Source organism: Crocodylus siamensis, chromosome 2 (assembly GCF_052110815.1).
Source record: "Crocodylus siamensis isolate JL-2025a chromosome 2, ASM5211081v1, whole genome shotgun sequence".
Lineage (NCBI taxonomy): Eukaryota > Metazoa > Chordata > Crocodylia > Crocodylidae > Crocodylus > Crocodylus siamensis.
The window spans coordinates 208,767,809-208,789,693 of record NC_143396.1 but is presented as its reverse complement, the minus strand read 5'-3'; the positions used below and the strand labels follow the sequence as shown (position 1 = coordinate 208,789,693).

At 44.2% G+C, this 21,885-nt stretch overlaps 1 protein-coding gene across 3 annotated transcripts in view; it reads left to right on the top strand.

Annotated features, from left to right (window-relative positions):
- The window catches only part of SHANK2 (SH3 and multiple ankyrin repeat domains 2), a 736,911-nt gene that overhangs the window by 466,632 nt on the left and 248,394 nt on the right, over positions 1-21,885 (top strand). For all 3 annotated transcript variants that reach the window (XM_090032909.1, XM_090032907.1, XM_090032908.1), the window contains exon 15: positions 6,148-6,223. In XM_090032909.1, coding sequence (XP_089889035.1) covers positions 6,148-6,223 — 76 coding nt within the window. The remainder of the gene's footprint in view (positions 1-6,147; positions 6,224-21,885) is intronic.

Below are 21,885 nucleotides of genomic sequence, written 5' to 3'. Positions count from 1 at the left end.
TGTGAGTGGCCCTCCTTGGGACCCTCTTGAAGTTGTCCACATCCCTCCTGAAGTGCAGAGCCCAGAACTGGACGCAGTACTCCAGCTACAGCCTGACCAGTGTCATATAGAGGAGGAGGATCACCTCCTTGGACCTGCTCGTGATGCATCTGTGGATGCATGACAAGGCCTTCCTACTCCAGGTGGCCCATGTTCATCGTGGCATCATTAGTGACACCAAGATCCTTCTTTGCCTCTGTGCTGACAAGAAGGGAGTTCCCTAGCCTGTAGGTCTGCTGCTGTTTTTTTTTCTCCCCAGGTGCAATATCTTACACTTGTCAAAGTTGAATCCCATCTTATTCTCATCTGCCCACCCCTCTAAGCTGTCCAGATCCAATTGCAGCCTGTCCCTCCCTTCTAGCATGCCCACTTCTCCCCACATCTTAGTGTCATCGGTGAATTCGAACAAGGTGTTTTTCACCCCCTCATCCAAGTCGCTGATGAAGAAGTTGAACAGTGCGGGCCTGAGGACTGAGCCCAGGGCTACCCCACTGCCCACATCCCTCCCAGGTTGAAAATAACCCATCTACCACCACTCTCTGGGTGTGGCCCTCCAGCCAGTTGGCGACCCATGTGTACACGTTGCTCAAAGATTTGTCAAAGAGGCTCTTAAAATGCATCTTGCACATCTTCTGAGGGCTCTTAAAATGCATCTTCTGCACAGATAGAGAGGGCTATACTCTTGTGGTAGATGCCCTGTGCTTCCAGAGCAGAGCTCTCTTAACATAATCCTACTAAGGTCCTAGAGTTTAGGTAACGAGATGCTTGTATTTTTTTTACAAGCTTGTTTGTGATCTTAAGGGATCCTGGTTTTCTGTTTATTATTTGAGAATCTGCAATTTCTAAGTCACAAGTTCTTTGTTTTTAACTGCCCCCCCCCTTTTTCTATGATTAACATAAACACCACTATAAGTGTAGTGGAGAGTGTGTGTGTGTGTATCTGTTGAACACAGTTTTCTATTGATATATTTTTCAGCAATTGGGAAGCCTACCAGTGCCTCAATCACTATAATAAAATAAATTCTAAATACCTATAAATTTTCACATTAGAATTTTTTCATTTTGTTTTTTTTGTTTTGTTTTGTTTTTCAGGGAAAATCAGAGCTCCCCCTGCCTGCTTTATTCACCAGGATGTGAGTCCAGCTGCAGTTGTGCCCTGCTTCCCTCCCCCAATGCTTTGGGGCACTGAGCAGCCCTGATATGCTGGTGCCCCTCACTTCTCACCCCCAGCCCTGCCAGAGGAGGCCCCAGTTTCCTGGGCTATGGGGCCAGGGACCCAGGTCCACAGCCCCATGCCTCCCGCAGGCAGCACCCAGGCCCTGGCTGCCACCCTGGGATGTGGCAGGTGCTGCAGTGGAATGGAGCACAGAACTTGGCTCTTCCTCCCCCATGCACGGGCAGAGAAGAGTCCATCTGGGGGGAGGAGGGTTGGAGGCAGGTTGCCTGCTATAGGCTCAAGTGTGGGGGCAGCTCCCTGCCACTGCATGCACAGCTCAGGTGGGGCATGGGAGGGTATGTGCTCCTCAGATTTGTGCGTGAGGTGGGTGCAGGCTGCAGCCTAGGTTCCCCTCCCTTCTGCCCTCTTCCCCAGGGCCTCTCTGGGGCCCAGTGGGTGGGACCCTGTGTAGTAAGGCAGAGTGAAGTGAGGTGTTGCTGTTGTGACCCCCACACCACCATGGCACGTGATGCCCTCCATGCCATCCTCCATGCTGTCACTCCCACTGCTGCAGGGAGGGCAGAGGAGCACCTTGCCATGGCACTGTGGGGCTCCAAGTAGCGGCAGTGGTATCAATCATCACCACCCTGCTTCGTCCTGCCATGCCAGATCCTGCCCGCTGGGCTGCGGAGGCCTCAAGGGGAGGGCAGCAGGGTAGGGAGTCCAAGGTTGCAGCAGGCAGTCCACACCTGCCCTACACACACATCTGGGGGGCACATGCCTCCCTAGGAGTGCATGCAGCAGCAGGGAGCCAGTTCTCCTTCTCCCCCTACTCTATGGATGAGCTGCCCATGGCTCTGTCCTGTTCCCTGCCTGGGTCCTACAGCCATGCATTGCAGCCCCATGCACCACCAGGCTGGGCAGCACTCCCAGCCCTGTCCAGCTTCCTCCCTCAATTCTCCCCATCCATCAGAGTTGCTTGCAGAAGCTGCATGCATGTGCATACATGCACATCATACCCCCTGCCTGATCATCCTCCTCCCACTCCCCCTGGCCCCTTGCAGGCTGGAGCTCTGCCAGATTGCAAGGGGGGACCCGCTGCTTCCCAGGTTTTTCTCTTTTAAAGGAGAAAATCTGGGGTTTGCCACATTTTACCATGGTGAATGAAAGACCTGGATCCCTGATGATCTTCAGCTTGGATAGTGTTTTGTAGAATGTAAACTAGGATACAGATGCAAGTTAATTTTTTTTTTCATGTGATCTGGCCTCTGAAAGCACTCTACCTGCATGGTTGCAGGGTGCTTTTAAAATGGATGATTGTGTGACAAATTAACCCTTTTTAGAGTGCCTTCCTTTACTACCTGATTTGAAATGGAGCACCTTAAGGAACTTCTGTACAGTTCCCTGTAAGGGTCAAGTGTTATGCCCTTTGTCTGCCCCTGCAGCAAGATAGGGAGGGGGAGAGCTGATGTGCTCCCTGCTTGCCTGGAAACAGCTGGCTCAGAGACCCAGCTGGCATTAATTATCTCATGGAGGGGTGGTGGGGAGGACTCGGACTGAGCTCCCTCCCTGCCAGTGCTTAGGGACACTCCTGTTTTGGGGGTGGAGGGTCACATTTGGAGCACTCCCACCCATAGGCAATGACCTTTTTTGCTGGACAGGGGCCTAAGACGTACCTCCCCACCATCCCCCCTGGTGGCACAGCTAAAGCAGAGCCAAGTGGAGTCTGTGGTAGGGCGGGGGCAGAGGTAGGCTACCTGCTGTGGGCATATTGCTGGCACCTGAGCCTATATTATCTTGCTGGTTTTCCTAGTGCCTCCATGTAACTGAGTAGGATCAGGTACAACTGATGCTTGTGAAATTCCACAGGTGATGGGATTGGTTTTTAGAAAGTACATTTTCATAGTTCCTGAGAGAGGAGAGTTGAATAATTCTGAACATGTTTCCTGGATTTCTGCCATCTCTCCAGAGCAGCATATCTGTATACATGATAAACAAACAATGCTGAACAAATAGTGCTGAATGCTTTGGAAAGGTCCAGAAGTAGGGTGATGAATGTCTGTCTTCCATCTACTGACAGCAGGAAATAATCAGTTATTGCTACCAAATTTGGTACCATCTCAAGCTGGTCTCAATCGAGAATAACTAACTACTCTGAACAAATACTTATTGTGCAAATATCTCTTTTTTGTGTCACTTTGGCCCATGTAGGAATGAAGAAGAAGCTGCGTTCATTTGTTCCGTTTTTATTATGGTAACTCCCCAGAAACCTCTCTTCATGGATTATTTGTTTTGTTTATCCTGGCTGATAGGTTAGACTGGATTCTGAATAGGGATTATGAAATGGGATTACTAAAGAGTGGAAGGGTTTATCCATAAACCCAGGAAATTTTGCTTCCTGTCTCAGAATCCAGGAATAATTAAGTCTAAATGTTTCCCTGCAGAATCCAGAGTACTCTGTGAATTGGAGAGGCACAGATTTTAAAACAATAGATTCCTGGCTTTACATGTAGTTGGTAGCTGAACAATGCTATCTGTCTTGCTGCCTTTCTCCTTTTCTCCCACCCACTTCAGATACGTTAATAGAACTGAAATATCATGCTGTAGAAAATAGTATCCTGCAGTAGAAGCATCTGGCTCCTTACAAGATTCAACTAATAGCTTTCAGAGCTCTGAAATTTTGTGCTTTGTCCTGTTCTTTGCTCCATGCCCCACCCACCCCTCCCACTCCGGTGGGGGAGGTTGTTTTGGTTTGGGGATTTTTTTTTTTAAAGCTGACCTATTCCAGAGTCTAGAAATCTGTCACCAACTGTAAATAGCCTCCAGGTGTAAGTATGTCTTTGACTCCACCTTAAGGTATATCTTCGTGGTACTAAAAGAAATCTGTGCAAGTCTTCCAAGTCACAGTAGGTCATTGTCTTCATAAGCAATCTAGTGATCTAGGAAGAATTTTTATAAAACAACTCTTTACATTCCTTACAATAGCATCATCTTCACCTGTTCAGATGCTTTAATGGTACTTAATTAAAGCTTCTTAATTTTTACATGATGCTTAAAGAAAACCTGATTAGAGAGTATTTTCTAAGCTTAAGCATGCTTAATGATCACAGATATCAAAAAGACCTATTCTTTTCCTGAAATGGGAATAGTCTAATGCAGCATTTTCTAAAATGCAGTGTGACCTGCCCCCCCTTCTCTCCAGTGGGGCCCCCAAAAGGTTCCAGGAGGGAGGGCATGTTTGAATCATACTGGTAAATGTCCCCCAACTTCAGACCCACCCACTGCTAAGGGGAATTGGAGGATTCATTGACAGCAGCTGAAGTAGAGGGACAGCTTTACTGCAATGAGGTGCAAACTCACAAAGTGGAGAAGCGCTGGTGTACTAGATAACACATGGGACTGTAGGCTGTATTCTGGGCTCTGCCACTGATTTTCTGTGACTTTGGGCAAGTATTAGCCTTGCATACTTTAAAGGGAAATAGTATTTTACCATCATTTTTGCAGGAGTGTTGCAAGAATTAATGCTAGAAAGGTACTCTGAGTTTCTTGTAGTAAAGACCCTCTGGAAGTGCCAAACATTAACATGGTCAGCGTTTATTGTTCTTTATATGTATTTTTCAGAGGCCCATCACAACAGGTCACCATCTTTGACTCCTTGCTCAGGTTGTGTGGTCAGGTAGGAATTACCATAGCCCAAAGCTCTGAGAAAAGAGGAACAGAACAGCTATAGGAGCTGCCTTATAAGGCTCTAGTTGCCCATGTCTTTCTAACTGGTCAGCAAAAATGGTTTCAGATTCTGTTGTCCCAGCACTGCTGTACATTCATTTTTATTTGATAGCCGTTGAGGCTTTTTGCTTAATACAGTATGACTGTAGACTCTTCCATTAATTATCAATAATGCCCATATTTTTGTATGAAGTGGTGGGGGCAAAATGCAGAAACAGTATGCAGTGGCAGGATGACCTGTGATTGAGACCTTCTAGTTTTCTGTCCTCTCTCTTATTACTCCTGCTCAAGAGTCTTTCCTTTCATCTTCCCCTCCTTTCTGTTTTTAGGATAACACTCAACCTTTCAGCTTTCAGAAATTTCCCTGGTCCACACAAGTGATATTTTATGGCATGTGCCAGACCATAAATGGCCATTGGTCTTACGGGTTTTTTGTTTTAACCCAAGTGTCTCCTAAGCTGCAGCGGGGCTGACTTTTCTCAAATGCCATTTTGACAGATATAGCCCCACCCTTCATTCCTTTTATGTCTCTCTGTATGCCAACAAGGTGGTTTTTTTTAAATATAGAAGAGGCAGGGATTCCATAACAGTATTGTTTTTTCTTGTGAGACTTGCTTGGCAGTGATTAGTTGTAAGGTAGCAGAGGTGCAGGGAGCATGTTCCTTTCTTTCCTTTGCCTCCATTTTCTTTCTGTTTGGTTATGCTGCTAAGGGTTTTGACACTAATATATTCTAGCTGTGGAACAACAAGAATTCCTATTTTACATTTTTAATGTATTTCTAACTATAAAGGGTTTGGATTATTTTTTCTCAGACTAAAATTTGAAATTAGGACTGCTCTTGAGGGGTTTCTAGTTGATTAATGGAGAGAGCCATTGTCCAGGAATTCACAAAACATTTGTTGAATCAGAAGTTTTACTAAATGATGCACTAGATAGAAAAAAATACTGGTGATTCTATATTGTCTATGCACACATACTGTCACAATATTTAATATGTAAAACTTTTTTTTCAACTGCAAAACCAATATTTCTCCCACCTAAAATATGTAAGACCATACCAATATTAGTTGAAGTACTCCCAGTGAGTCATATTGATATGTATTGGAAAATTTAATTCTGCTTTCCAATTGTAAATAAGAACTTGAATATATTCCTCCTATAAGTACAAATGAATTATTTAAAGCTTTGTTTTGTTTTTATTTTAAATCTCCATCTTTTTGCACAGAAACTCGAGCAGATAGAACAAAGAAATTGTTTAGACACTACACAGTTGGATCATATGACAGCTTTGATGCTTCAAGGTAAGATGTCTTCTTTTTTAGTTAGCAATGTTTTGATTTATAAAAGATTTGTTTTGTTTTATTTTTGAAAACAGGCTCTAAATCTTGGATTCGTAAATACTGTATTATATTTTTGTAAGGGTTGGGCCTTTGAAGCTCAAGAAAAATAATTGACTCCACTTGTGCTGCAGTTTTTCTAAACAAAAAAGGAGTTGAAGCTCTGTTTTGCAAGGTGCTGAGTGTTCCCACCTGCCGCTGCAGTCAGAGGGTAGTTTTGAGTTGATCAGCATTTCACAAGACCAAGCCTTTAAAGATTCTCCTCCACAGTTTAAATAAAGTATCTGATGACAAGTTCACAAGCCCTGATTTAGGGAGTCGCAAAGGATATTTTTCTGTTTCAGTTTTATTTAAGTGGTGCTACTCAACTGTAAACAATTTTTTCATCTACGAAGTAAAAACTGGCTTGTATTTAGACTTTATGCTTACTCTTTTTCTATAGCATCCATGCTGCCGAAGGTGTTCACCCTGACCATAGGTAGCTTCCAGCAGAGAGGGCGATCTTTGTAACACGGGAACTCTTTTATCTTTTACCATCTCCTTGGGAAACTTATGGTGACATACTGGAAAGATTTAATTGTTCCCCTTATGAATGTCTTCTTCTGTCTCCTGGCTTTCTAACTAACCAGAAAAAACATATTACCTAGGCAGATTAAAAGTTTTGAAGTGCTGCAATTCAATGAAGTTGTTGATTCATGCAGCACACTTTGCATAAAATATTTGCTAATAACCCGACACACATTTTTATAGTGTGATTACCTGTTTCATCTTTGTCCTGACAGTTTGTGTATATTTTGCATTTCATATATACACTCCTAAAACTAAGTGCTGTATATTTAAATCCTTTTAATAAAGTAGTTTATGACCAAGATTTCACCCTTCCTGTTCCTCAGTTGCAGTGAACCCCCACTGTTTAAATAATTCACGTCACGTGGGAGTAGACATGTGAAGAGCACTCAAGTCTGCACTTCTAAATGCTTTGGAACGGTAAACAGTGGAAGTCCAATTTTATGGACTGACTGCCTTTACCCCAGCCAAAGTATACTACAGCTAGGGGGCAAAGGCTACAGAGAACTATCTTTTTATGAACAGCCCAGATACAGAGACCAGGATGTTACTTTATCACTGCACAAGCATAATGTAGCCTAGTTAAGCTTTTTAGCATCTGCATTCTGTATACTACATAAAGAGCAGCAATGACTGTTTTTTATATTAAATATTAACTAGTTTTAATGTTACGTGAAAGAGAGATCCAGGGGTGGTTGTGGTGTGTTTTGGGTTTTTTTGCTTGTTTGTTCATTTTTTGTCTTTTTTTTTTTTTTTGGGTGGGGGCAGGGGATGGAGATCAACTGGTTGTGTATTATTCTGTAATCCTGTGTTAATGATAGGGCTATTTCAGTTATATGGGATGGAGTTGGTCTACCAAAGGAAGATATTGTAGTTGCCTAGGTGTGAGCATTTTATTTCGGAGATGCAGACGAGAGCTAGCGGAATTTCCTAACAATGTCTTTCATTGAAAAATAGCTTGTTTTGAACTGATTGCTATAAGGAGGTCATGGTATTTTGCTTACCCTCTCTTAAGGGTCTCAACATACTGTATGAATTGGAAGAAAATGCACCCCCTCCCCACCCTAAATAGCTAATAGTGTAGTGTTAAGGGTGCATTGTGAGAGACTCAAAGGCTAGGGACAGACATTACACAGAAACTGGTTTAAACCTGTAAACAGAACAGACGTTCAGTGTGCATAAAGCTGGGCTGGATGGGTCTCTGCTCCACAACAGAGCTGGGCCCTCCCCTCTGCTCCCTGGCTGGAGCTCCGGTAGCGACTGCAGACAGCAGGATCTGCCTGGCTTCCCCCTGCCCTACCCCTCACTGCTCAAGCAGGGATTTCCCCTCCCCCATTTTCCACTGCACAGATCCCAGCCCCACAGAACCTAGGTACGTGGTATGCTAGCTAATACTGAGAGATGTCTCTGTGTGCATCTCTCTCCAGTTTCACAAGGACAGCCAGCCAGCACAGTGACAGCTTAGGGCCATTTGGAGCTAATCAACAGGTCAGCCAGTATGCTGTTTAAGAAGAGTTTGATGTAATCAAGCCTATTGTTTTGCTGATGAAGTGATAATTATTATCATCAGTCCCCTGCTGGCTTTCTGGCCTGTCAGTTTGTTTCAGTTGGGGAGCTTGAAAAACTCTATATCATCACCAGATGCATGCACTGCACACCCACCCTTTCCGTCCCTCCCCTTGCCTCGGAGTGCTAGCAGGGGCCTGAGGTCTGGCAACACTCCTGCCCCTTGAGCAACCAGCAGGGAAAAGCCTGGGACCACTCTCGTGCCCTCTGGCTTCTAGCTTGAGCCACTGCAGGCATGTGCCTGAATTTCCTCAGTCCAGAGAATGTCTGTCCAGTTACAAACCAGTTCAGCCTAGCCAGGTTAGTCTAACCTGCAAAGATTAAATCAATTCAGGCTTTTTGAATGTCTGTCCCTACCCAAAATCAAGGGACCTTGGTCCCTCACATTCTGGATGAGTTGCTGAACTGTTGCTAGTATGGTGTGAGCCTTCTCTGTCTCATTCTTTGAGGGTGAGGCAAGGGTTATGGAAAACTTTGAGAGGTCTTGAATCAATCGTGATGTGGATTAGGATAGTTTTAATCATAACTTTTTCTAGTATGGGGAAAACAATTTTGCACTCATCTGTAATCTTGAATGCCTGTGTTGTCGAGTGAAAGGGAAAATTTTGATACAACTAAGTAATAAAAAGATGGAAAAATTGTCATTAAATGATAGGCCAAATTCTGTTAAGATAAATGCTCTTTATTTATTTATTTTTATGTGGAATTTACCTAACAGTTATTGGTTAAAATACCAAATTTGAGCTATTGGCACAACACAATGAGGGAGTGAAGTGAACACAGCCTCCCAGGTTCATACAGTTTAATTCTGTTAGCATATTTAAAGCAAGACATTGTCCAGCATCCCTCAGGCCCATTTAGGAATAAATATTAAAATATTTATGCAACAGTCTTTTAAATGCGAAAACAATTTATCTGAAAAGTTACAAAATTGTTGATGAGTAGTTTATAGTGATTGTCTAATACTGGAGTCAAATTTGACTTTGCTTCTGCCAATACAAGACATTGTATTCTTATCTAATTACTTCGGACCATTGAGGGGATTCTGGGCCAAGGGTTCATGTATCATCATGGATTGCTGATTATTAATACCTGAATTGACTTTTTTGCAGGTGGGGCAAAGGAGAGGAATAAGTTGTACTATATAAGCTTCTAGGATAGCCAATATATGGAACAAAAATTAATTCTGAGTAATAACTGGCAGGCAGAAACCTCAGATTACCAAGCTAGACCTACCACAGGTAATGACAACCTGGGTATAAAACAAAGTAAAAGTAGAGCTGACAGGGAACCACAGTAAACCTGATTGAACAGACACAGAAGGGCTCTCCTAACGGAACAAATGTTGAGGTGAAAACACTTTCTCTATATTAATATAAGCATGTTATAGAAAGACTGTACAGCAGATTTATTTGAAATGAGCTGACTGGGGCCTCATCTCAGTTTTTTTGCAACTGCAACTTTGAGTGGAATTGGCTCTTTAAATCCTTATGGCTGCATGCAGATGAGCATAACCATGCCACAGATGCATCTGTGGCATCGCATATCATACATCCATACATTCAGCTGTTCTCCACAATGCAAGGTAGCAGAGTGAGGGATTTTTTTTTGGTGGGGTGGCCCCAGGAAACTCCCTCTCCCCCCCCCCCCCCCCCCCCCAAAAAAAAAAAAAAAAAAAGAAAAAAGCAGAGCAGCACATGTGAGCGTAGCATGCATTACCCAAAACCAGAGCCTGGCTGGCTGGAGCCATGCTCCAGTTGCCAACCAAGCTCTGAGCAGCAGGATCACCACTGCTGCAGCCTCAGGAGGCCTCCAGGCTGCAGCCCCAGTGCTGGCCCCAGTCCCCCTACCCAATCCAGGGTAATCTGCCACACACCAGAGGGCATGTGACATAGGTGTTCCCTGGAGACAAGTAGTAGTGACACAAAGTGTGCCAGTCCTTGTCCCCAGGGACAAAAAAATGTGCCTGCTCATAGGCTGAGTCCAATGTGTGCAAATCAGGTATTTGAGGCAAATGGTACCTGCAGCCTGTGGGATACACTCGTAGAGGCACAAACCCTAGCAGCACAAACTTGTGCTGCTGCTTTGTGCCCCATTGTATGCCCCTGTACATGTGCTTTGACCTGCAGAAACTTGTCCTGGGTAGGTGAGGCTGTAGCCAGCATCAGTATTACCTCATGTCCTGGTGCAGCAGGGGTGCAGATCTGGCAGCGCACAGCCTGGCTGGCGGCGAGAGCATTGCCTTGGATGGTCAGCCCTCTGTTTGTTCCAGTACACATTACTGACACGTGCTCTGTGCCACTTGTTTCCTTAGAGGTTGTTTGTTTGGTTTTTTTGTTATCAGGATTTCCAGTAGCAAATTTTGCCACCTCTCTGCAAACTTGCAGTGCAGCAAATGTTTTCACATTCCATACGTGTAATATGTGGCACAACAAAGCAGTTTGTTGTGCCACAAACTGCATGTCGCTGCACATGGGGACCTACCATGTAGGTGCAAAAAGAGATCCCAAATTTTAAAACTTGACCTGTAACATAGACATCATGTATAAAGGCCCAGTAGGATTAGCTCTTAAATTAGGAGGGTTCTATAGAGAAAAGAACTGTAAAAAGAAGCAAGATGTTGGACTAATACAGTCTTTTTGCTGCTTGCAAAAAACAAAAGAAGTGCTTTACTGGAAGAAGGAGTGTATTTGGTTCCACCTGGCTCTGCAGCATTTGTATAAATTGGGTGCTTTGGGGCTTTTTTGCCCTTTTTATCTAATAGCTGATTGGTTTGGGTATTAGATAAAAAGGCTAAAATGCCCCACTGACATGCTTGATAGATTCGGATGTTGGGTGAGCTGGGTCCTACTAGCATGCCACCTCTTCTGGGTATGCTGTGGGCTTGGCACAGGAGCATGCAAAGTTTAAAGTAAAGCTCTGGTTTGTTTGTTTGGAGGTTTTTTAGCTTTAACATCTGCAAGCAGGTTAATAATACAACATACCATTGACAGCAGCAGCCTTGTTTTTGACACATGATTTCCCAATTTTCACCTTTTTATTTTGATAACTTTTTTTGGTCAGTGCAAGTAATTTCACAACTGGGAGAGCATAATGTATTAATAAGGGCCATAGCTTGCTTTGTTTTATAACCCATACGTTAAGTGAGTACTTCTTTTTAAACAGTAGCTACATTAGGAGACATGTGGACTGTTATAATTATGTTTTAGAGGACAGGATTGAACCCAGAGCACTGAGAAGACTGTTCCCAGTCAGAGGTGACTGGGTATTGCATGCATCTTAAATGCTGAAATGCTTTCAGTAACTTAAATGCTGTTCTGGGGGGCGTGGAAATCGCCCTTCACTTTTTGCTGCAGCAGAGCAAAAAAGGAGTAAAAAGGAGTTTAGCACTAATTTAAGAGTCCATATTAATTGGCTGATTCACATGCATCAAAAACCATGTATGCTATATCTTCTCATTTTAGGAAAAGATTCAGCTTGAATAAAGCATGCACTTAAAGCATTTCTTGTGAGCCATTAAGCCCATTTCAGCTTTGCACGGGAGGTTGGTTATCCATTACGTAGTCATGGATTCACAGTTTAAAAGGTACAGGGTATAATCTAAGAAACATGGAAGAAGGCCATGTCAACCTTCCACCCAAAACAAATCTCCGTTTATATAACTTTCAGAATGTGACAAATAAAATTAAGTAGGTGTACCACACTTCCCATGCTGTAATGATGAATAACAGAAGAGCCACAGTGTCCAAAACTTATGCTAAGTATCAGGAATGTGGCATATTATGGGGTTTACTTAATAGCAGTCTAGGTGTCTGGACAGTCATGGTGATGGTTGTCTTAATGTTACCTTGCACCCTGTGGCTACTATGTTTAGAGGGTTTTGTTTTTTTTTTTATCAATGATTTCTGGAGCTTCTCAGTAAATTCGATGATCTCCCGAGGTCCCTTCCAGCCCTAATGTCTATGAAATCTATGAAATATGTCTATGAAATTACATATGATGTGAAGGTGCTTCTAATTCAAAAAACTAGCTTTGTTTCTTCCAGCCTTTGTAAATCACCATAGTAAAATTAACATAGATACAATGACCAAACTAAGTTAGTTGCAATCAAATAATTTTCAGCTCATTTACTAAGTTGTTGTGTTCAATTTACCTCAATCACTTTCCATCAAATTTTAATTTTGACAGATGGACAGAGAAGCTTAGAGGTAAGGGAAAAGAGTTGCACTGTTGCAATCAAAAGTAAATGGGTGAGCATAGAATTGTAGATGTCATTGGTCAATGGGAATAAACGCCGATGTTCCAGACATACAGAGCAAGGTGAAGCCTCGGGGAGTTCAGGAAATGGACAAAATTTCTGCCCCCCCTCCCCTTCCCCAACTTGGTAGGACAGACATGTGGGTAGCACCCACATCCAAATGTGCTAGCATAGAAGCATCTTTTTTTTCTTTAAAGGTGTGGGGTTGGGAGTGGTGCTGAATGGGACTTTAGGAGGTCATCTAGTCCAACTCCTGGCTCAAAGCACAATCCTTCTTCTTTAAGCCTGATCTCATCCAAAGTTTTGTGTAACTGGGCTTTAAGCTTCCAAGCACAGAGATTCCACAACCTCTCTAGGTAATCTGTTCCAGTTCTTAACCACCCTCGTAGTTAGGAAGTTCTTCCTAATATCTAACCTAAAGTTTCCTTTTTTGCACTTTGAAACTTCTTACTTCTTGTCCTGTTTTTAGACTATCCTCCTATCTAATCAGTCACAGGGGTGGGCAATTATTTTGGCTGGAGAGCCGCTTTAATAAGTTTTGGTTAGCTGTTGAGGGCCACAAGAGTAGCCCTGCCCCCTGGTTGCTGTCTTGCTGTTGGAAGTTCTGGCCCTAACCCCTGACCTTTGCCACCAGAAGTCCCTCCCCTTACCTCTGGAAAGTATTGCTTTTGGAAGTGGGAGTTTGCCATCTTGGAACCAAAAAAACCCCCAAATTGTGTACTAAAAGTCAGACATCTGCTATAACATATTTTTAATTTTAATTACAAAATTTTGTCATGATGTGTTTTCATACTATGTATACAGATGATTGCATAATAGCTCAAAGTAAAGTCTTCCCCTTATATATTGTGTGTGGGGTATGGTTGAGGGTGGATGTGTGTGTGGTTTGGGAGGGGGTGTGGCTGTGTATGGGGGCATAGGGTATGTTGGGGGGTATATGTAGGGGGGTGTGGGGGCAGGGTATGTGTGAGGGAGGACCCCATGCTCCCCTCCCTATGGTGCACAGCCCTTGCCACCAGTGGCAGCAGCAGGCAGTGGGTGATCCTGGTGCTTGTGTCCCATGCAGGCACTGCCACCTGGCAGTTTACAGTTCAGGCCAGCGCTGTACGTGGTGGCAAGGAGCACAGCTAGGCTGGCCCTCCTGTATTACATGGAGCTCCCCACAGTGCACATGCAGCTCCTGGCACTCATGCATCATTAGGGGAAGCCCCACAAAATGGAGCTGGCTGCCTTCCCTGCCCCTACCATGCAGGTCCTAGGACTCTGCTGGGAAGCAGAGGGCAGTGCTCCCCTCCATTTCCAGTGGAGTCCTAAGATATGCAAGGCAGGGGGTGGGGAAGGCAGCTGTCTCCATTATGTGGGGTGTCCCCTGCTTGCATGCGAGTGCCAGGAGCTATAAGCGCAGCGTCTAGTAGAAGCAGGCTTGCCTAGTTGCGCTCCTTGTCACCACATGCAGCACTGGCTGAAGCTGTGTGCAGGTAGGCAGCAGCACCTGCACAGGCCACGAGTGCCATGAGCACCTGCTGGTGGTGGTAGGAGCTATGCACCATGGTGGGGGGGGAGGGAGTGAGTGGAAGGTCCCCAGACATGCCCCCATCCTCTCTCACACCCACACTCTGCCCACCTGAGCTTCATACTCCCTCCCTTCCCCCCCACCCCATGAGGGCTCCATGCTCCCACCACCCAGCTCCATGCTCCATACCCCCACCCAGCTGAAGCTCCCACTCCCCCTGCCACTTCCCTACCTGCAGCCTGGAGTGAGCGCTGCAGCAGGAAGATGGGGAGGAACTGCTGGACACTGGGGAAGCTAAGTAGGTTCCCCAGTGGCTGTAGTAGTGGTGGCGGCAGCAGCAGCAGCCAGCAGCTGCATGCTGGTTGGGCTGGGCTCTTCTGCACACAAGGGTGGGAGCAAGGTGTATGGGCTAGGTGGGTTGCAGTTAATTGGTGGGTGCCCATGGGCCTGATGAAATTGCCTGGTGGGCTAGATGTGGCCCATAGGCTATATTTTGTCTGCCCCTGGTCTATCGCCACCTTCTTTAACTCTTTATAGTAACCTATATACAAACCACTTGGTGTTTGAACTCTGTTATCACATCACCCATCTGTCATCTCTGTTCCAAACTAAATAATCCCAGTTGTTCCTGCTTTCCTTTCTATAATCCAAATGTACTTAATCTGTCATAGGTTTTTGTTGGACTCTTTCCAATTCCATTGTTTCCACATCTTTGAAGTGTGGTGGACAAAATTTTTTCCTGACCCTTAGCAGTAGGGCAAGACCCTCTAGCCAGGACCTTCCAGGTTTAGGTCCCAGCAGGAGTCCTTGTACCCTGCTGCCGCTTGCCCAGCCAGTTGAGGGGGCACACTGCAGGCGCTGCTTGCTCTGGGCAGAATGGGGCAAGTTGCAGAAGGGCACAGGAACTCCTGCTTCCAGTGCTGCTGCACCTGTGCCCCGCCTCGGCTGGGCAAACGGCAGCAGCACCCGCATTCCGCTCCCCCTTGCCTTTGGCACACCCTAGTCAAAACCCCCAGCCTTGGTTGCTGCCAGTACCCAATCCTACTGAGGAATGCTTAAATAAAACCCTGATGCATGTAGCATCAAAAAGGGAAAAAGATTTCCCCCTGGCCCCGTGTGGCAATCAGCAAATCCCAGAAGCATGGGAAATGCCCGCTGCAGAACATAGGCACAGCTATACCTAGATTATCCCTGATCGATGTTTGCCTGACCTTCGTGAACCTTCCAACGATGGGAGTCCACAACTTCCTAGGCAGTCTGTTCCACTGTCACACTGTTCAAACGGTGAAGAAGTTTTTCCTGATTTCCACTCTAAACCTGTTTTGCTGCAATTTCAAGCCCCAAGATCAAGTGTCTAACCCGCCTTGCTTCTCTGAAATTCACAAAAACATCTTTTTTTTTTTTTCTCTCTCTCTCTCTCTCTCTCTCTTTTTTTTTTTTTTTTTTTTTCCTGCTGCTGCAGTCCTCAAGTACCACGAGAATCCTCCACGGGTGCCAAAGTGCCTGGTCCCTGTGCTAGAAGGAATGTGATCACTCCACTCCTCCTGCCCAGAACCAGGTGCCCCAGCATACTGCAGATAAATGGTACCCACAGCTGCTCCATTCCCCAGCCACCTCTGTTCTGCCATGCACATGCAGATGGGTAGACAAGGGGCTGTACTTTCTGTTCCGTTCCCCCACATATAACTGACTTCCAATCCTTGGTTTCTTTTATCTTCATAATCCATAGTTGCAATGATACAGGGAAGTAGTAGTTGTGATCTACTTAGTTCAGCTACAGCCAAAGGAGCTAAGCAACTATGAACATACAGCAGAACAAAGCTGCTGTTCTAAAGGCCTGGGACTACAGTAATTCAGCATGGAGGGCGAACTGCCTTTTGTCTCTAAATCTTTCCTACCATTCTGCTAATGGAAAGGAGAAAAGGAGGTATGAAGGGACCAGGTAAGAGGAAGTTTAAGTAATCCATAATCCCGTACATAGTCAGAATTTTTCTCCCTACATGCAAAACTGTAGCCAAATCTCTCAAAACTGTTGCAGATATTGAGCATCCCAGAAAATTAGTTGGTTAGAGAGAAACTGTTCATGAAAGGTGGGAGCAAAGTCTCTTGTAGTACAGCTTTGATATAGGGAGTATTGTATCTGTATTTACCAAAACAGAGAAATGAGTGAAGGCTCAAAGTGTGAAAATATATATCCAATATTGGGCAGACATCTTAAGCAGTTTTTTCCTCTACATTTTATGTAGAGGGACAGCTTTTATGCATTTTGCATTAAGGAATAGCTGGATACAATACATAAATTAATTCAGAGCAAGAAGTGGAACTGGAGACTCCCCCTTCTCATGGCTGTAGAGTTATGCACACTATGTGGACATATGAATCTTTCATCTCTTTGGGCATGTCTATATGTGATGCTATGTCATGGTAGCGAAGCGCTACAGTGACATAACATCCATGGACATCTATATGTGACCAGCAGCTACTTTGCAGTAGTGATGTACCTCCCTGGTATAGTGTGCCACTATGACAAAGTAGCTGGTAAAAATAACCACGTGCCACACGTACAATGCAGTACGGGCTGTTACTGTGCCATGATTTTAGTACTTCCAAAAGGCAATACTAAATCACAGTGCAGTAACAATGGTGCCATAGTGACATGTGTAGATGTGCCCTTGCTGTACAGTAGTCCAGTATTTAAAGGAAGAGTGTAGAGTGCTTGCATCCTCCTTCAAGCATGAAGGCTAGGCACTCATAGCAGCTGATGGGCTTCAAAAATCTCTCGGACTGAGGAAGGACTACAGCTGAAATCTCCCACTTTTTGAGTGAATGTTGTAACCAGTAGGCTATCACATAGAGGTGTCTCCTGCAGCAGTGGGGGTGGGGAGGCTGTTGGAATGAATGACTGATTGAGTTTGCCTATATTCAAAGTGATGACTTAAACACCTGTGTCTAGGCACCAGGTTCTAGTACTTTTGCCTCAAGAAAAAATACTAGTTAAACTTTAAAAGACGAAAAATGATGCCATAATCATAAGGTAGATATAGAGTTGGATGAAAGGGAGACTTCAAAGTGGTATGTGGAAAAAGAAGTTATCAGACTGGAGGAAGGACTTGGTCCTCAGGTCTCTTTAGCACTTCCACTGGTGCAAAAGCTAGATATCCACACATGAAATTTGTGGATAACAAAACCTGCGAGTGCCAAACGGAGGATCAAATTATCACACAGGAAGGTTAGATAGTCTTGTGGAGAGAAGCAATAAGAATGGAACAAAATTGACAAGTACAAACTCATGTACTTGAACAAATAAGAACTCTTGCTGCAAGACATGGACTCAAAACAGGAGGCAGCAGAGGTGAATCTGCATGCATTGATTAATTGCTGGACAGCTATGAGTTTGCGAGTGTGATGTAGCTGTGAAAGACTGTAGAAATTTGAAAGTATGTACTCTATGGTACCTGGCTGAAAGATCTTGCTTGTGCACTCAGGGTCAAATAGATTGGCAGAATGCATACATGCATTATTTTAACTTAATTGCATCAATGGACATGATCATGGGCAGCTTGTGCCTCCCGAATCTGGGGAGGGCACCAGATTACCGACAGGGGAGAGGGTCTCGCAGCAGCCGATTGCTGAGCCAGCAGCGAACCTGGGAATGGACTTCTCTTGGTACTTCCAGTTTCATGACTGACGGTCCAGGAGGTGCATGGCCTATCTCGGGGGGGAGTGTATGTGCACCCCCAACACATCGCCAGTGGCATGGTCCCTCTTCTAGGATCATCTGAACATATTTTAATCTATTATCCATCCACTATAGTAGCAAGAAATTGATAATATTCTTTTTTGCTGTCGTCTTCATAATAATTGGGCTTTCTTAGTGGGTGCTTTACAAAAAGGCCTTGTGTAGATGTTCCTGTGTGGACCTTTTCAGATAAACAGTTGTTTGTTAGGGCTGTGCAAAGTTTTGGTAGCCAGTTGAATTCAGAGGATATTCGGCCCAATTTGGTGGCTGAATCTCTGAATCCGAATTGAATCAGAAGACCAATTAAAAGGTCTGAATCAAATTGGAAGCCTCTGAATCGATTCAAAAAAGACAGCGCTGCTTCAAAGATTCAGCCATAGACTAAGCACAGCTGCTGGACACGGCTGCCTCCAGCTAGTAAGTCTGTTGTGGGTCCCTCCCAGTCCTACTCTTTGCTTGCTGGTTCTAGTGAAATAGCCTTTTGCTTAGCCAGGGGAATGGCTAAGTAGTTATGAGAATATGTAGGGTATAGCATCTTAGAGTGATGTCAGCAGTTGCTTGAGACTTGTAGTATATCTGGCACTTCAACTAGTGCCAACTGATTCTAAATCAAGGTCAGGTGTATGACAACACTGAGCAGCTGTAATTATGCTTTTTTCAGAGAAAAATTGTAGTAACTCAACTTCATGATTGTACATTTAACCTATTTTTAAAAAATGTCAGTGCATAGTGTTTTACATTTGGACTCAAATATTGTTGCTATTGAAAATTTTACCCCTGAAAGATGATGCCAGCATGTCCTTTACACCTCAATGGAAGGGCTACTTTTTGGGTATTCCACAATATAGATTTCATGGTGGCTGATGTCTGACAGGCACTCAAAGGATATTCTTGATTTATAGCTTGGTAGTGGTGCATTAACATATTTGTTTGCTGAATCCGAGATCATCTATCCATAATCAAAGTGTTCACAGACAGGAGGGACTGCTGAATGTGTACCTAGTTTGTGTACCTATCATCAGCAATCTGTTAAGATTCACTGACTCAAACTTTAACAAGATGTGCAGGGTTGCATTGGAGCTGTCAGTAGTTCAGATGTTTTACTCTCTGCACTTCTCATGTGGATTCCCCCAGGCCTAGAGATAGTGAAGGAGAGACTGTTGGCAGTATAATTAGCTAGGAGAATGCCTTCTTGGATATGCCTATAGTCAAATCTGTCAGTTAGATGGCATCTATTCCTCTGCATGAAACTTCATGTTAAATGCATATCCATTGAGTCGCTTTTACAAAGCAATACACTTTGGCTAGGGGGATTGAAATAGCTGCATTTCATTAAATTCCTTTAAAAACTAAGACAGGAATATCCATACTTTGGTCTATTTCTGGGGCCTTTTTTGGTGGTGTGAGTTTTGGAAGTGATTCTAAAATTGTTGCTGGCTAAAGGCATAAGTTGTTAGACTATTGTGGGGGAAGATGTAGGTCAGCTTGCCATCATCAAATAGCTGGGGAATTCCTTCCATCCACTCGCAGCTCATTTTATGTTGGACAGATGTTGATAACAAATATCTAATGTTGCTTCTGACTTTCATTGTGCATTTGCGCATAATTGGATTAATTCATGTTTAAGAAAATATCCCATTGGCAAACTAGTAGTGGATTTTACTGACTTAAGATATAGACTTAGCCATCATACGTGCATCTCTTTCTAGTGTGGTCAGTTAGCAGTTGGAGCACAAAATACTTTGGAAAAAATGAGGAGAGATTTGTTATGTTTAGGCTGAACTGGCACTTACTCTGAATTGACTTATACTCATTTATGGAAACTTTTATTTTTAGAATTAGGTTACCCGTACCCTACACTGGTGAGAAACTTGGAAGAAGTTGCCAAGTGACTTGTCACTCTTGCTTCCTTGAGTGTGTCAATCAAGCATCTTGTGGGTCATGTCATTAATAGGTCTGTTTTGGGATCTTAATTGGGGGGGAGGGAGGGTGTGTGTGTGTGTGTGTGTGTGTGTGTGTGTCTTGCTTCTGAGGATCTTTTATACCTTCAATCAGTAATTTATTTTTTTTTTGGTTAAATTTTGACATTTATGTCAAATGATATAATGTCTTGAAGTATTAGATGCCCTAATTTTAAAATCATAATGGGAAGATGTCATAAGCAATTCAGAATAGATTTGGTACTAAAACAAATATTGCTTATTTGTGTGTAGTTGATTTTGTACAATAATCCTGGTGATAGGATTAGATCATAAGTTCAAGACCCTGTGTATGTGTAATTTTAAAATAACCATATTACAACCTTAATTCAATTGATGGATAATCAAAAGTTCAGTTTAGAGTTTGCTGCAGATAAATACCAACAGTTGTTTATGCTGTTCCATAAGTCCCTGAGCTATAACATCTTCATGCTATGAGTAGCATCATGTTTTTGGTAGCTAGATACCATTATGGAAGCTCTCTTGTAGACTTAATATAAAAATTTGCAAGGTATAGCTGTTCCTATTGAAACCAGTGACAGTTGGAGCAAGCTCCTAGATAGCGGCATGAGCCCAAATGCTGCTACTTATATTTTCAATAGATTTTTTTTTTTGTACTGCACTGTCATCCAGTGCCACTAAAAGTAGCTGGTGTGTGTGTGTGTGTGTGTGTGTGATATAAAAAAATAAGAGGAAAATTTTAAAAGAATTAGAAATGTTTATGCTTATTTCAATTTAAAAATTACTCTCATGCTATCTAAATAAAATTCTTCTTGCCTACAATATAATAAACAGTTTGATTTAGTGACTCTTTGGAAGCTTGATAGGCTTATTCGTTTCCACAAATACCCACTTCCTAAGTATTTAAGTTAATTATTACTGGGCATGTCTACACATGCAATTATTGTGCATAAATAAACTCCAGAGCTTATTGCTCTAGAATTTTTTGCTTCCAGGCATGCTGTTTGAATGTGCACCCAGGAGCAAATAACTCTGCAATATATTGCTCTGGAGTTTGTGTATACAGCACACTGAACCCAGTCAGAGCAGCCCAGGGCCTCTTTGACTGGGCTCAGTGTGCTGCAGAGGGGCTGGTAGGCAACTCCTGCACCAAAGCACCCTGCCAGCTGAGCAACCTCTGCATGTGTGTGCTGTGTGTGTACACACACACACGGAACCTCCAGAGTAGGCTAGGGGTAGAACTATATTAGTTTTGTATATGCTAATAGGCACACATGTAGACACTGGGAGTTTTACTGTGGAGCTAGTTAGGCATCTCCCTAGTAAAATGTCTCATGTAGATGCCCCCACTAAGAATTAGATATAATGTAGGCAGCCCCTACAACAGGGGTGGGCAATTATTTGGGCTGGAGGGCCACTTAACTGAGGACCTGTTGAGGGGCACATCCATCTCTTTCTCTCCCCTCCCTCCACCCCCACTGCTGTCTGTCTGTCTGTCTCTTTCCACCCCCACCCCTGACTGGGCTCAGTGTCCTGTAGGGTCCCTCCCTCCTGAACCTAGCTGAAGCTGTAGTTTGCCTGGAGGCCAGACACTTAGCAGCAGACCCTAGGCAGGCAGCAGTGCCAGCTTCAGCTGGGTTCTGAAAGGAGGGAGAGGGATGGAGAAGGCAAGGGGCAAGACGCAAGGATAAGAAAAGCGAAGAGAGATGCTGCCATCTGGTGCAGCAGCAGCAGCTCCTGCCTACGTCTATAGCTGATGCCCCTGGCAGGCTCTGGGTTGGGGCTCCAAGCAGGAGCTTCCACCGTGCCAAGAGGGTAGTGGGTCAACTGTGGATGCTGCCACCAGGTTCTGTAGCAGGGCTCCTGTACCTGCACACTGTGTCCACAACTAACACTGCTGCCCATCCACTAAGAAGGAAGCCCTACCTCAGTCCACAGCTGATGCCTGATGCTGCTGGGCCGAAGCAGTCCCGCCCATCCACCCACCTGGCACCACACAGCAGCCAAAGCCACCTGCCACACAGGCCAGGTCCAGTGAGCCGA